General features: G+C 41.0%; 3 protein-coding genes across 3 annotated transcripts; 1 reads left to right on the top strand and 2 right to left on the bottom strand.

The window, feature by feature from the left end:
* Positions 1-2077: 2077 nt before the first annotated feature.
* Positions 2078-2653, bottom strand: LOC133095665 (olfactory receptor 6Y1-like). The gene has a single exon (XM_061197415.1). It carries the CDS (start codon positions 2651-2653, stop codon positions 2078-2080), a length of 576 nt encoding a protein of 191 aa, XP_061053398.1.
* A 7193-nt stretch (positions 2654-9846) lies between these two features.
* Positions 9847-10782, top strand: LOC133094363 (olfactory receptor 11A1). Its single transcript, XM_061194903.1, has one exon. The coding sequence runs from the start codon at positions 9847-9849 to the stop codon at positions 10780-10782; it is 936 nt and encodes a 311-aa protein (XP_061050886.1).
* Positions 10783-14147: 3365 nt separating this feature from the next.
* Positions 14148-15077, bottom strand: LOC133094362 (olfactory receptor 1M1-like). Its single transcript, XM_061194902.1, is given in 1 exon segment — positions 14148-15077. A coding segment is annotated over 1 exon segment (930 nt).
* Positions 15078-15319: the final 242 nt, after the last annotated feature.

Raw genomic sequence — 15319 nt, 5'->3', positions numbered from 1 at the left:
CTATTTCTGCCCTGCAAACCGATTCATCTGTACCATTTTTCTAGGTTCCACATATATGCGTTAATATATGATATTTGTTTTTCTCTTTCTGACTTACTTCACTCTGTACGACAGTCTCTAGATCCATCCACATCTCTACAAATGACCCAATTTTGTTCCTTTTTATGGCTGAGTAATATTCCATTGTATGTATGTACCACATCTTCTTTAACCATTTGTCTGTCGATGGGCATTTAGGTTGCTTCCATGATCTGGCTATTGTAAATAGTGCTGCAATGAACATTGGGGTGCATGTGTCTTTTTGAATTACAGTTTTCTCTGGGTATGTGTCCAGTAGTGAGATTGCTGGGTCATATGGTAATTCTATTTTTAGTTTTTTAAGGAACCTCCATACTGTTCTCCATAGTGGCTGTATCAATTTACATTCCCACCAGCACTGCAAGAGGGTGCCCTTTTCTCCACACCCTCTCCAGCATTTGTTGTTTGTAGATTTTCTGATGATGCCCATTCTAACTGGTGTGAGGTGATACCTCATTGTAGTTTTGATTTGCATTTCTCTAATAATTAGTGATGTTGAGCATCTTTTCATGTGCTTCTTGGCCATCTGTATGTCTTCTTTGGAAAAATGTCTATTTAGGTCTTCGGCCCATTTTTTGATTGGGTTATTTGTTTTCTTAATATTGAGTCTCATGAGCTGTTCATATATTTTGGAGATTAATCCTTTGTCCATTGATTCATTTGCAAATATTTTCTCCCATTCTGAGGGTTGTCTTTTTGTCTTGTTTGTAGTTTCCTTTGCTTTGCAAAAGCTTTTAAGTTTCATTAGGTCCCATTTGTTTATTTTTGTTTTTATTTCCATTACTCTAGGAGGTGGATCAAAAAAGATCTTGCTATGATTTATATCAAAGAGTGTTCTTCCTATGTTTTTCTCTAAGAGTTTTATAGTGTCCAGTCTTACATTTAGGTCTCTAATCCATTTTGAGTTTATTTTTGTGTATGGCTAATCACCTCTTCTTAAATGGATTCTAGTCATATTGGATTAGGCTCCATTCCAATGGCCTCATTTAACCTTAATTATCTCTTTAAAGACCCTCTCTCCAAATACAGTCACATTCTGAGGCACTGGGCCTTAGGGCTTCAACATATGAATTTTTCTGGGGAAGGGGGAGGTGGAGGCACACAATTCAGCTCATAACAGCACTACAAGGAAGAAAACTACAGACCAATGTAATCAAATAAACCAGCACTTGTTCACTGCTTTACATGTTATTAGGTCCACTGAAAATCATAACTTCCCTCTGAGAGAACTAAAAAGGATTTGATGTTCTTTGGTTACCTGTTCAGAAGTCTCACTGGCTTACTTAACTGATGATAGCAAGTGGGGGAGCTGGATTTCCAACACAGATGCATGGACTACAAAGCCTGTGCAATTTCCCTGCACTTATGTTAACATGAGATTATTCACTCCTCTGGAGATGCTGAACAATGGAAAGAATGGGCAGCAATGGACATACTGGGTGGCAGGAGGAGCAGCTCTTTCACTTAAAATATGCCACAGATAACTCCCCAAAAGCAAATATATAAACTTAATAAATAGAAAAGCTACATTGCACAAGTAAAAGTCAATGATTAGGAATTGTTTTCTGCTGGATATTGCACCAGCTTTGGTTTCTCTGGCTTCTCATGTGGCTCTATCACTTTGTTTCCCTCCTTGGGTAGCAGACCTTTTGCATCTGGGACACCAACACCTTCAGAGCTTCCCTGACATCCTTGTTACGGAGTGTATAGATGAGAGGATTGAGAAGGGGGGGGGGATGACTGAGTAGAAGATAGCCACAATCTTGTTGATATTTGACTCATACTTTACTGCTGGGTGGACATACATGAATGTGAGAATGCCGAAGTAGATTGTGACCACAGAAAGATGGGCTGTGCATGTGGAAAAGGTCTTGCGCCAGGCAGCAGCTGAGGCCGTGGCTAGAACTGTGGCCAGGATTTGGACATAGGAAGCCATGGTAAAGACCAGGGGCCCTAGGATAATGGCAGTGCTAAAAGCATAGCCCACTGCTTGTTCGGCTTATGTGTCTGTGCAGGAAAGGGGGAAAATTGGAATGGCATCACAGAAGAAGTGGTTGATCTGGTTGGGGGTGCAGAAGAAGATTTGTGTAAGGAGGAATGAGGGGAACATGGGGCAGAGGAATCCCACAAACCAGCAGACGCCAGCCGGGGTACCACAAGTTTGAGGGCTGAGCAGGAGTGGGTAGCGGAGTGGTCGGCAGATGGCAGCATAGCAGTCATAGGCCATGGTGGTGAGAAAGAAGAGCTCTGTGGCAGCCAAAGAGAAGAAGTAGTACTGGGTGATGCAGCTGGGAACCGAGATGACACCTTGGGAACTTAGAAAATTGGCCAGCATTTTGGGCACAGTGACCGTGGTGTACCAGAGCTCTACTAAGGAGAGATTGCAGATAAAGAAGTCCATGGGAGTGTGGAGGCGCCCATCCAGGGTTACAATGAGCACAATGAGTGCATTGCCCACCAGGGATAAGAGGTAGATGAGGAGGAAGAGGGAGAAAAAGAGCAGCTGGAGACGTGGAGAGTTGGAAAATCTCACAAAGACAAATTGAGTGACCAAGGTGCAGTTGGCTCTCTCCATTCAGCCTGGTGGGTCAACTGGGCAAGGAGAAGACATATGAAGATCTTGAGATGTCCTCTGTTATGTGGTTTCCTCTCCAGCTTTATTCAACCATTTGGACTTGCACACATTCCCAGTATTCCTTTTATTTCACTCTTTGGTTGCCTCTCAGCTTCTCCAAAGCAGTGAGTACTCTATTTTTTTAAAAGTAGGATTACTGAATAGTCAAGACTCTCTCTCTTTCTCCTCATTGAAATAGGTCCTAAAATGCCCCATTTCACAGGAATTCTTTTTAGATTGATTAGAGGAGAGGATTCAGCTTCAGTGGCTCTAACTAGAGTGAACATGTAGTGACCTCGTCCTCAGGTGTAGGTTAAATCACATATTACTGCAGATATCAACTTTTTTGGACCTCAAACCAGCAATTTCATATTATTTAACTTAATATTTCCAAGAATTGGTTAGTGTGTACCCTTGCTCTCTGACCCTAAGATTCTTTAACCTTCAGGCTTACAAAAGATGTGGAATCATACTGTTCTGTCTGTTCTGGACAGTAGCTCTGTCTTATGCCATCACATCTCAGAAGCTGGGGAGTAGTGAGTATGTTTCCCTTTGTAGAGATTCCAGCACAAGACTGGATAGAGGCACTTCATGGAGACTCCTTGATTCTGAGTATCAAAGGCAGAGTAGGAGAGATCTTGCTCAGTGGAGGGTAAGGAGAGGAATATAGTTTAACGTGAAAAGTGAATGCAGGCTTGGATTCCCAGGTGGGAATTTTGAGATGGGTTAGGATCCTTGGAAGGCAACAACTGTTATTGATATGTGCTTAAACCCAAACTGGTCACAAAAGCAAGGCTCATAGGACAGTCAGGTTTGCATAGTTAAAGTTAACATTGGGATGGATGAAGGTGATAGCATTGACATTATTGAGATGTGAGCTTTACATATTTTCCAAATTTTGCAGGTTTCTTCCTTTGAAGTGCTCTAAAAATGGAAATATAAATATATTCATCATTAGGAGTAAGGTTAATACACTATACATTAAAATACATGAGAAATTGTTTTGACAAAATGTAAAGGTATGCTGCAAAATCTAATATTCAATACGATCTGGTACATATTCCCAAGATGTCAGATTACCAGTGACTTTTTAAATGTAAATTTTTGTGTCATGAAACACTTTATAATAAATACACTTTTAATATCATAAAAGATGTTTTATTTTGCTATTAAAATATTTATTTATTTTCATGTCAGAAATATTGTTAGTTGAGAAAAACTAGAAAAAATTGACAAGTATTAAGAAGAAATTAAGAATCATCTGAATACTTTCCATTCAGTGTGATAAACATTATTTATATTTGAGTGTTAACTTATGGACTATTTTATTTTCATTCATGTATTTACACACACTTATGCACGCACACACATGCACAAAATGCACACTTGAAACCATAAAAAGAAATTTCTTAACTGTTCATCCTTTACTTTCCATTCTTTTACTGCCATCCTGGTTCAGGATCTTAGTACCACTTCCTTTGTTCATGATGCTACCACCCATGAGGTTCCTCATGCTAGAAATATGGACTAATGTTCAATGACTCCCTTATCCCCCTCTCTCTTTCCCTGCCCCCATGTCAATCTTTCGAAATATTCTGCTGATTTTTATCCCAGAAACTTTTCTCAGTTAGGTCCCTCTTTTCTTTTTCTTTCTTTTTTTTAAAATTTATTTATTTATTTATTTTATCTTTGGCTGCATTGGGTCTTAGTTGCTGTGTGCGGGCTTTTCTTTAGTTGTGGTGAGCGGGGGCTACTCTTCCTTGCGTTATGCGGGCTTCTCATTGCGGTGGCTTCTCTTGTTGTGGAGCACGGGCTCTAGGCATGCGGGCTTCAGTAGTTGTGGCACATGGGCTCAGTAGTTGTGGTTCACGGGCTCTAGAGCACAGGCTCAGTAGTTGTGGCGCACGGGTTTAGTTGCTCCGCAGCATGTGGGATCTTCCCGGACCAGGGCTCGAACCCGTGTGCCCTGCAGTGGCAGGCAGATTCTTAACCACTGCACCACCAGGGAAGCCCCTAGGTCCCTCTTTTCTGCTCTTATTGCCACATTTAAAATAAATCCTGATCATCATTCACCTTGACTGATGCAACAGCTCCCTGAAACTAATTAGTTACACTTATACTCAGCAATCAGTCTTCTTATTTTTTGCATGCTATTTCTATGCTTAAAATTCTCTATTGATTTTTTATTACTGAAAAATAATAGTTGAAATTTACTGGGATTTCTGGAACTTCACATTAGTTATATTTTAAGTATACTTAATATACATTCCACATGTATTACCTAATCTTCACCAAAATTCTGCAAAGCAGGTATTATTTTCAAGACACAGATGAAGAATTGAGAGTCAAAGTATTTAGTAAGAGGTGGAAGCAAGACTCAAATCCAGGTGTTTGTGGTTTTGAGGTTGCCGGTGTTTCTATAAACCAGGCTGCCTGGATGACCAGGTCTAAGCTCCTTAGTAGAGCACGTAAGATTTTTCAGTCTGGACTCCACCTACCCTTTCAGTCTCATGTATCACCCCCTCATTAAGCTCTGGTAACATGGCTCTAGGGAACTCTTCACAGTTTCTATTTCATACCTCCATGCATTTGCAAACACCCCATTCTTTGCTATCTAAACCTCCTTTTTATCCATCAAGACTCATGTTGAATTTGACCCCCTGTGTGAAACCTTGCTCTGCTTCTGAACTGCCAAATCCTTTATCCTAGGTGCTTCCTTAAAGCACTTTGACTTGTCCATATTTGTGATACTTACCAAAGTGCTTCACGATATATCTGTTTATGTCTATCCTTCTAATATTAGACTTGAGCTCCTTGAAATCAGGAGCTCTATGTTATTGATGGTTGTATTCTCAAAGCCTAGGGTACAGCCTGGAAGACAGAGCAGTAAAAACTAAATGTTAAGTGGAGGAATTAATAGATACACCATCAAAGCTGCTTTCTAATTGTTATCCAGTTTCTTTGTCTCCAAATTCCCTGCCAGATGGATTTTCTTGGACAAAACTTTCATTCCATCATTCTTCTGCTTAAGGCACGATGACTCCCACGACACACTATATCAAGTTCCAATTCCTTTCCTTGGCATTCTTTTGCAGATGCTGCAAAATCTGTTCCACACCACCTGTCTATGAAAGTGTAGTTTTAAGTTTACTAGTGAGATTTTTCCTATTTCCCCAGAACTCATTCTAAATTCAAACTTTCTGAGAGAGTCTGCTATCTCCCAATAAGGATTGCTGAGAGATTTAGGTCAGAAGAAAGAGCTCTACCTCTATCCCAGTTTTTACTTACATATGAATAACACAGAGCTCCTGATTTCAAGGAGCTCAAGTCTAATAGTAGAAAGACAGATATAAACAGATGTATCATGAAGCATTTCGGGAAGTGTCATAAACATGGGATAGTCAAAGGGCTTTAAGGAACCACCAAGGATGAAGGATTTGACTTTTGAGAAGCAGAGAAATGTTTCAAGGAGGAAGTAAAATTCAATGTGAGTCTTGATGGATACAAAGGAGTTTTTAGGTATCAAAGAACAGGGTGTTTGCAAATGCATGAAGGCATGAAATGAAAACTGTGAGGACTTCCCTAGAGCCGTGTTTAAGGTGAAGGTTGGGAGGAAGGGGTGGGTTATTTTTGTGGGGAAGGCAGGGCTTGTTTGGACAGAAAGTCTAGTCCCATCTCTGACCTTCCAGTAGTCTTATTCCGTGAAGGAAAAGAGATGCCTGCAGAGAAAGGGAGACTGACTTCTGATTTCCCAGCTGGATGCTCACTGGCCAGCAGATGCTAACCAAGTTAGGGAAAGAGCCTTGGGAGAGGTGATGAGGTGGTGAGGTCTCCAGGCAGAGAAGAGGCAGACTCTGCTTCCTTGAATTACTGATTTCCCAGCAGTACAAAGATGAATCCTCCTGTAGGTACAGGCTCCAGAGTCAGGGTCACAGAGGGCAGATGATTTAGGGGCCATACTGGATCATTGGGCAAAGAGTTTTGGGCATCAAGAATTTAGTATGAGGCCACTAGTTGGGATTCAACTTGCAAGCTGAAGCTGAGTGGGTGGCCAAGGCTTAGGGGAGCTGCTCACCCCTGTTTAAATTAATCACACAAAGAGCTAGAGCAGAAGTTCCAACCAAGAAGAGGATGCAACCTTACCAGCATACTGTTACTCTCCTTCCTTATCTCCCCTACCAGAAAAAGTAGAGGCAGGGAAGAGTGGGGGTCATGGGGGAAGACCAGGCTCTCTCCCTTTTACTCTAAGCTAATAGAGCGAATCTACGACTGGCTGTTGGCTGGAGTTATTAAAAAAGGAGTATTGATATGAAAATGTGATTGAAACAAAAATAAACAGACCTTTGTGTGCAAAATTATACCTTAGTAGAAGCAAAGGAAAAGTAAACAGTCTTAATAGCCAGAGAACATTTTTAAAGCTAAACATGACTGACAAATTAGGGAATTTGATTCAGGGTCATTAGGCAGTTGGCAACCCAGTGGAAAGGGAGGGAGTAAACAGAGCACAGTTTGTAGCAGTAACTATAGAAATAAAACTGTTGCACATTTACAATCCATATGTTGAGACTCCTTAGTAAACTATATACATATATCATCAATCACTGATACACACTTAACATTTAGAGAATCTAACGGTTAGGGGCCATTTTAGGCAGATTTCCTTATTTTGCCCTGAAACCCTAGGTTGCTTCCTGCCTCAGTGTCTTTGCTCATACTTGGCATCCTCCTTTGTGTTTTGTAAAACAGCAGCCATTCTTTCTGATTCATTTATGAAGCCTTAGCCAAATGTTTGTAACAACATGCCAGCTTTCTTTCCCTTAAAGTCTTTGATAATCCATATAAAACACTCCTAGTAAGGGCTGTCTCAATTGAAATAGTTTTCTGGGATGGTGAAAGGGTCTGAAAGCTGGAGGGTGGGGCAGAAGGGTTGAGAGCAGTCTTCTGGGAGGACCACTATTGGGGGTGGTGGTTTAGGGATGCTGCAGAAAACTTAGGAGAATTTTGTGATGAGTTCCGGGAAAGAGACTGGAAATTGGGGGATGGGATGCTTGGTGGAGAGCGTTAGCCCCTATGGAGATGGAAAGGTGGGTTCCCATATGACTATTGGTTTCTGCTCTACTTTTGGTGAAGTCAACAGTTCAGGAACCTCCTCTGGAAAAGGACAAGTATTTCAGGGGGCTGATATTTCTTTTTCATTTAAGGCTGCTCTCCAGTAAATCTGCAATTGGTTCTCAGGGGCCCCTCCCCTCTTCGCAATTGTCAGCCCTCCTTTGCGATAAAGGGAAGGACCTCCAGTGAAAAGCCAAAGGAATCTGGGAGCTAGGAAAGGAGATGGAGAGAGGAGGAGAGAATGGCTCTGGCGAGTGGAGGGTGACACGTGTGACATTTCTAATCAATGTCCTACATGATTTCACATTGAGCTCAAGAAGGGAGGAGTTGAAGGTGGGAAATTTCAATATTCTGAACTCTTCAGAAAACCTTGGCACATATTCTGCTTACAGTTTTTTTTTTTTAGACGTGCTATTTCAAGTGAGTTTCCTATTTTTGTATAATTGTTCACAGCTTAGTTCACAGATCCTTTAAAAAAAAAAAGCTAAAGAACTGGTCTTTATGGAGTTTTCTCCTCTATCAGTAACACATTTCGTTTAACCCAGAGAGTCAAAAAGTCTCTTTCTGAAAGGTAATTTAAAGAAATCCCACAGTCTTCCTCTGGAATCCCAGTGCTGCAGCGTCTTCCACTGAAACTTGCCCATTTCTCTACAATCCTCACATCCTACTACCTTCTCTTTATCTTCCTCTTTCACCCCACTTCCCCAACCTGTTGAAAAATAGAGTGGGGAATGTGGTGGTCTGAAAATACAGGACTTGGAAATAGTTATGACTTGAAAATAGTTTTCACATGAGTGAACTTTTAAAACACTCCCAAGAGCAGTCTCATTGTGGAGATGACAACCTTATTTTCACAAACTCTGCTAGCACATTCTGAGACACCTCTCTCTCTCTCTCTCTCTCAAACACACACACACACACATACCCCTACATTTTTTCCTGTACCTTTCCCCTCGGCTTCCAATCATTTGATGTATTCTCATTGTTTTTAATAAAAACACACACACATCCCTTTGGATAGCATAGGAGATCTTCCTTGCAGGTACTCAGAACCATTTTTAGCTCTTCACTCAATTACACATCTTTGCTTTCAATTATGCCTCTTCTGCCTGGAATGCTATGCTCACTTTCCTATCCTTTGCCTGGTCAACTCTTACCTGTACTTCAAAACTTAACCTACAACTACTTCCTCAGGGAGCCTCTCTGACCTTGATTCTCACAGCCCCCCAGCTCCTAGTCTGGGTTTGGCCTCTCTCTACTACCACGACTACACTTTCCTCAACATTATTATTTATCACATTTGTACTATAAAATCTTGTATGAAACTAGAATATAAAGAAGATTATTTTGATAAGGGAGAGGGTAATCTAGAGACTATAAGTCTATAATTGTGCTAAGATAGTCATAAAGAGGTTGTGAGACTAATGGTGGAATAGTGAAGAGGGAATAGATAAGAATTTTCCAAGCAACAACAGATAAAGTGCTTGAGGAATGAGAGACAGTATTAAGATAAAGATGACTACAATATAACAAGCTTGGGTATCAGGCAGAATTTTCAAACCACTCACAGTGGAGCTGGTTGTGGTCAGGGAAGATACAATAGTTTGTTTTTTGATCATGCTGATTTCAAGCTGATGATAGGACATGTAAAGCAGGCATTTGTAGGGCGTTACACTATTGCACATGCAGAAGGCTCTATGACTGGTTAGAGATTGGGAAGGTGGAATTTATTATATCATAAAAATGTTAGGTTGAACTAATAGGTTAAAGGGCTCTGAAGTCTGGAAATTGTGAGTCTGGATAAATTCTCTTGAGTCTTGAAGAACGTACAGTTAAAGAATGCAGGGAAGAATAAGAGTTGGAAAAGGAGTGAAAGCAACTAAAAGGGGGACAGATGAGGACTTGTATAAATGACTCTTGTTTTGGAGACTCACTTTTGTCTTTTTCATTTTAGTTCTACTTATCTCAGGCTTGGTGTAGAAGATACAAAGATGCACGAAAATTTCTCCCTTAATTACTGCCGAGCAGAAACGTGGATGATCCTCATGCAAATTGTCTCCATAGGAAACCAAACGGTTACTGAATTTGTCCTTCTTGGTTTCTATGTCGTAGCTGAACTGCATCTCCTTATCTTTATTGTGTTCACTCTCAGCTATGCCTCTATCATCCTAGTGAACATGTTAATCATTGCGGTGATGGTTAGCTCTCAGAGGCTCCACACACGCATGTATTTCTTCCTGGCTGATCTGTCTTTCCTGGAGATCCTCTATATTTCCACAGCAGTGCCAAAAATGTTGAAGGGCTTCATGCAGGAGGCAGCCATCTCTGTGGCTGGTTGCTTGCGCCAGTTCTTTACCTTTGGTTCTCTGGCCACGGCTGAATGCTTCCTACTGGCTGTCATGGCATATGATCACTACCTGGCAATGTGCTACCCACTCCTGATGGGGCCCAGATGGTATTTGGGGCTGGTGGTCATAGTGTGGCTCTCTGGCTTCATGGCAGATGGATTGGTTGTAGTCCTGATGGCCCAGTTGAGATTCTGTGGCCCCAACCACACTGACCACTTTTACTGTGACTTCATGCCTTTGATGAGCCTGGTCTGCTCAGATCCCAGTGTAGCCCAGATAACAACATTCATTCTCTCTGTGATCTGCCTCACTGTTCCCTTTGGACAGATTCTGACATCTTATGCCTGTGTCGTGGTGGCTGTGCTGAGAGTTCCTGCTGGGGCCAGCAGGCGAAAGGCTTTCTCCACTTTCTCCTCCCACCTAGCTGTAGTGTCCACATTCAATGGCACCCTCATGGTCTTGTACATTGCACCCTCTGCTGTCCACTCCCAGCTCCTCTCCGAGGTCTTTGCCCTGCTCTACACTGTGGTCACCCCTCTCTTCAGTCCTGTGATTTATACCCTGAGGAATAAGGAGGTTCATCAGGCACTACAGAGGCTTCTCTATGTTAAGCAAACTGAAACAATTGATTGAAGGAGGATTGTGGTAAAGATTTTATTTGGACTTTGGGATGTCTTCTGGGGTTGGTTGGGTAGAAATAACTTTGTTCTGTTCTGACATTTCTCTCTGTGAAAAGTTTTATAGTTATCATACTCACGCTAAAAATGAGTATTGAAGAGCAATAATTTTGAAGTGCTAACTTAAAAATTTTACTTTAATATTTTATTATTTCTTTACTAAATAATCTATGAATATTTACTATAGGAAATAGATGTACAAAAATAGCAACACAAAGCAAATCTAGAAATCTTGGCTACTTGGGTGTATATGTATAAAACAAGTTGAACCATGGAAGTTTGTAATCTAGTTTTCCATTGACTACTATGTCTTGAACCTCTTTTTATTTTGACAAATACATACTTATTTATTCTTCTGAGCTTTTTAATATAGCTAAACATGATTTGTTTAAATAATCTTCTATTGTGCAAATTTTTAGTTGTATTCAATTCTTTCACCATGCAAATATAGTTAACATCTAGATTTTCCTACAATAAATTCCTAGGTGTTGAATTGCCAGGTTTAAAGACATGCATATTAAAAATATTTAAAGCTGAATGCATTGTAATTGTTTAACTGTTTTATTGTAGAAAATTTCAAATATACACAAAAGTATATAGAACATTATAATGAACCCCATACAGCCATCATCTAGCTTCAATATCAACATTTGCCAATCCTATTTCAACTGCCTGTAGCTCCTTTTTTTTTCTGAAAAATTTTAGAGCAAATTCCAGATGTTGTGTAAGTATTGTGTTGTGTAAGTCATGTAAGTAATTGTTCTACGTGCAAGTACAATTGATCCTTGAACAGCATGGGTTTGAACTGCACAGGTCCACTTATACGCAGATTTTTTTCAGTAGTAAATACCACAGCAGTACAGGATTTGTGGTTGGTTGAATCCAGGGATAGGGAACCTCATACATACAGAAGAACCATGTATATGGAGAACCAACTCTAAGTTATAGGTGAATCTTCAACTTCTCAGTGGGTTGTTGCCCCTCACCTCAGTGTTGTTCAAGGGTCAACTGTATTTAATATGCTCTCTGATTGATAAAGGCATTTAAAGAAAAAAACATGCTGACCCTGACATTATGATACTTAATATACATTTCCTCAATGTCATCTAATACACAGACCATGTTCAAATTTCTCCAATTATCTTTAAATTCTTAAAATTAGGATGTAAACAAGATTCACACAATGTATCTTGTTATGTTTCTTAGTCCCTTATTTCACAGCAGTCCTTCTCCCCTCTTTTTTTCTTACCTTCAACCTACCGGAGGAATCTGGTTATCTCTAGAATGTTCCATATTCTAAATTAGACTTTCTGCTGACCTATGGTTTTGTTTGGCATATACTCCTATATCTTGTATTTTATATAAACTTGTTTTGTGTCAGTCTCAGCCTATTGATGGTGTAGTAGTGCCATCAGCTAGGAGTGCCTGGGCATTCACCTGCCCCCACCAACATTTATTTCCCTGACCAGAGCCAGTGCTGGGGCTGGGATGACCATTGTGGTTCTTGTTATGATTGCAGGATGCACCTCAGCAACAACCATCAGGGAACTTTGAAAAAACAAGGTTTATTACCCATAGGTCCTGGAGGTTACATAGCATACCTGGGGCCACACAAAGAGATCTTAGGTAGAGAGAGAGAGAGAGAGCATGGACCTGGGGCTCTGCCTTTATTGGGATCGAGGGTGGGGTGCCTAGGGTTGCGTGGGTTCACTATTTATTGGTGAATATAAAACACAAGAGCAGGAATTAAAGAGTAAGAAGGGAAAAGCAGAGTCACTCAAGCAGTCAGTTAACTGAGGTCACCCAGAGTTTTCTAAAAGGGGAACTTCATGGGTGGGGTGGCCTGGCTCTTTACCTAGTTGTGTAGTTGACTATATGTTTATTTGAGATGAATGTGTTTGAAACAGATGCCCTGGCAATCAAAAGCTTAATGTCAGGCACTTACATCACAATTAAAAAAGGTAATTATCAGGCACTTACACTACAAAACTGATATTAAGATAGAAGCTTAATTGGATCTTGGTTAGCTTTTTAGCAGAATAACACAAAGTTGCTGCAATTTCTACTGCATCATATCATGAGGCACACAATGTTTGGTTGTCCCATTTTTAGTGATGCCACCCATCACTGCCACCACTTTTGTTTGACCATAAGTGGCATCCATCTGATCCATGTATTATTCAGTTCTCCATCAGTCTTTCACCTAATATTTTTAGCATCCATTGATAAAAGTTGATAATTAATGCTCAAGTGATTTAATTCTTTGAACATATTTTGTTTTCATGTTTTGAATTTATTTGTAGCTGTTGTACAATCTTTGTGGATTCCTACATCTGGGCCACATCAAGTTCAGTTTTTATTGACTTCCTTTTCTTTTGAATATTGATAAGATTTTCCCATGTATTTGTATGACTAATAATTCCTTGTCTGAATACAGATCACTGTGGAAACTCTGGATTCTGTCATCTTCTTCTTCAGAAGATTGGTTTTTGTTCTAGCAGACATTTCAAGTCACGGAGGATCATCTTGAACTTGAGTAGGCTTGGTTTTATGCTTTGGTAGTATGGATTTGTGGAAAGCCCAAGGTGTCACTCTCTTGTGTGACATGACTCAGCTTCCAAATTCTCTCTTCCTGGTGGGCACAGTCAGGGCTTTGGCTTTAGCCTGTGTTTGGCCAGGTCTAGAGTAAACCTTACTCAAAGATGTGGTTTTTACTCTTAACGCTTAGACTTTAAGAGTGGTAGGTTGATAACAAGGATATTAATGAGGTGTTAACAGGCTGTCCCCCGTTTAGCAGGGCCAGAACAGCACACTCTCCTGGTACTGCTCTTCCCCAAGCCCTGCTCCTCTTCTAGTGTTTATTTTATTTCAATTCTGTAGAAGCTTCTTTCTCAAAGTGTCTTTCCATTCACATGTACAACCTGGAAATCAGTCACAGCTACAACATCTGCCCCCAAATGTTATTTTTGGGTGTCCTCTGCACAGATCTCTCTTCTCTTATGCCTATGCTACAACTTTCAGTTGCTTCAGGTGCCCCACATTTCCCAAATTCTGATTTCTGCTTTCTTAGGTCAGTGGGATTGCCCATGTGTTGATTCACAACCTTGGGAATTCCCCAGGTGAAATTCAAAACTGGCCCCTATACATGGAGGGCAAGGAGAGACCTTGAACCTGGTTCTCCTGATTTCTATTTCAGGAGTTTTCTTTCCAGTAGATTATGTAATACTCTGTGAAAATCTTGATGTTAATTGGTGCACTTTGTAAATGTGGTGGTGAAGTGGAGAGAGATTTTTCCCAAATGCTTGTTTATGGGGGTTATCCTTAATCCCAAGAACTCTCCATACCCAGAACCCTTTTCAGTGAACTATTCACATCCTTATTTCTCAGACTATAAATAAAGGGGTTGAGAGTCGGAGTTACCAGGGTATACATGACAGCAGCAACCAGCTCCCCAGAGATGTGAGAAGTTGATGGGGACTTCCGGTAGGTGGCAAAGACTGTGCTGTAGAAGAGAATGAACATGGAGAGGTGGGAGCTGCATGTGGCCAGGGCTTTCTTTTTACCCTGTGCTGATGGGACCCTAGCTACAGCAAGGAAAATATGGGCATAAGAACTTATGATGCAGAGGAGAGGGCTGATTCCTAAAAGTCCTGTCAGAACCATCGATAGTTCCTCATTGAGGTGGGTATCAGAGCAGGAAAGCCGTAAGAGTGGGCTGAAATCACAAAAAAAGTGGGGAATCTCTAGATTAGTATAGAATGACAGTCAGGTTAGCAACAAGGTTTGGATCAAAGAGTCTGAGTAGGCCACTCCCCATGACACACCCATCAGCAGTCCACATCTGCAAGGAGTCATTAGGAGTGGATAGTGTAGAGGATGGCAGATGGCAGCATAGTGGTCAATAGCCATGACAGTCAAAAGCAGGCTGTCCATATCAGCAAAAAGTGGAAAGAAATATAATTGGGCCACCCACTCAGAAAAAGAGATCAATCCATTGCTGGTCCACAAAGCCGCCAGCATTTTGGGGGCTGTTTTGGTAGTGAAGCAGCGGTCCACCAGGGAGAGCTGGCTAAGGAAGAAGTACACGGAGGTGTGGAGGTGGAAGTCAGCACCAATAGTCAGCAGAAGTAGCAAGTGGCCTAAGACACTCAGCAAGTAGAGGGCCAGGAAGAGACCAAAGAGGAGCTGTTGTTTGTCTGGGTCACTGGACAGCCCTGAGAGGACAAAGTCAGAGTTCTTGCTACAGTTCATTCTGCCATCTTTATGTGCTACAAGAAAAGAGTCAGCATGAGGAGGATTCACTCACTGTTAGCTACAGGTAGATAGAACCTTGGATCCTGTCTATTGGCAATGGGTTTTCCATATGACACCAATATGAGGAATGGATAAAAAACTAAAATAGCAATGAGGACAAGAGTTGGACCTCATAAAAGATGGTCAAAGTAAGGAGGCATAAAGGTAAGAGAATGAGAAACAACAGAGACTTCCTGGAG

This window comes from Eubalaena glacialis, chromosome 7 (genome assembly GCF_028564815.1).
Source record: "Eubalaena glacialis isolate mEubGla1 chromosome 7, mEubGla1.1.hap2.+ XY, whole genome shotgun sequence".
Taxonomy (NCBI): domain Eukaryota; kingdom Metazoa; phylum Chordata; class Mammalia; order Artiodactyla; family Balaenidae; genus Eubalaena; species Eubalaena glacialis.
The sequence above is the reverse complement of the archived record's forward strand: the minus strand, read 5'-3'. Positions and strand labels throughout refer to the sequence as shown.

Bases quoted from the DNA above. Each gene is read 5' to 3' on its own strand.
- LOC133094363 (XM_061194903.1), top strand. From the start codon at position 9,847: ATGCAAATTGTCTCCATAGGAAACCAAACGGTTACTGAATTTGTCCTT.
- LOC133095665 (XM_061197415.1), bottom strand. From the start codon at position 2,653: ATGGAGAGAGCCAACTGCACCTTGGTCACTCAATTTGTCTTTGTGAGA.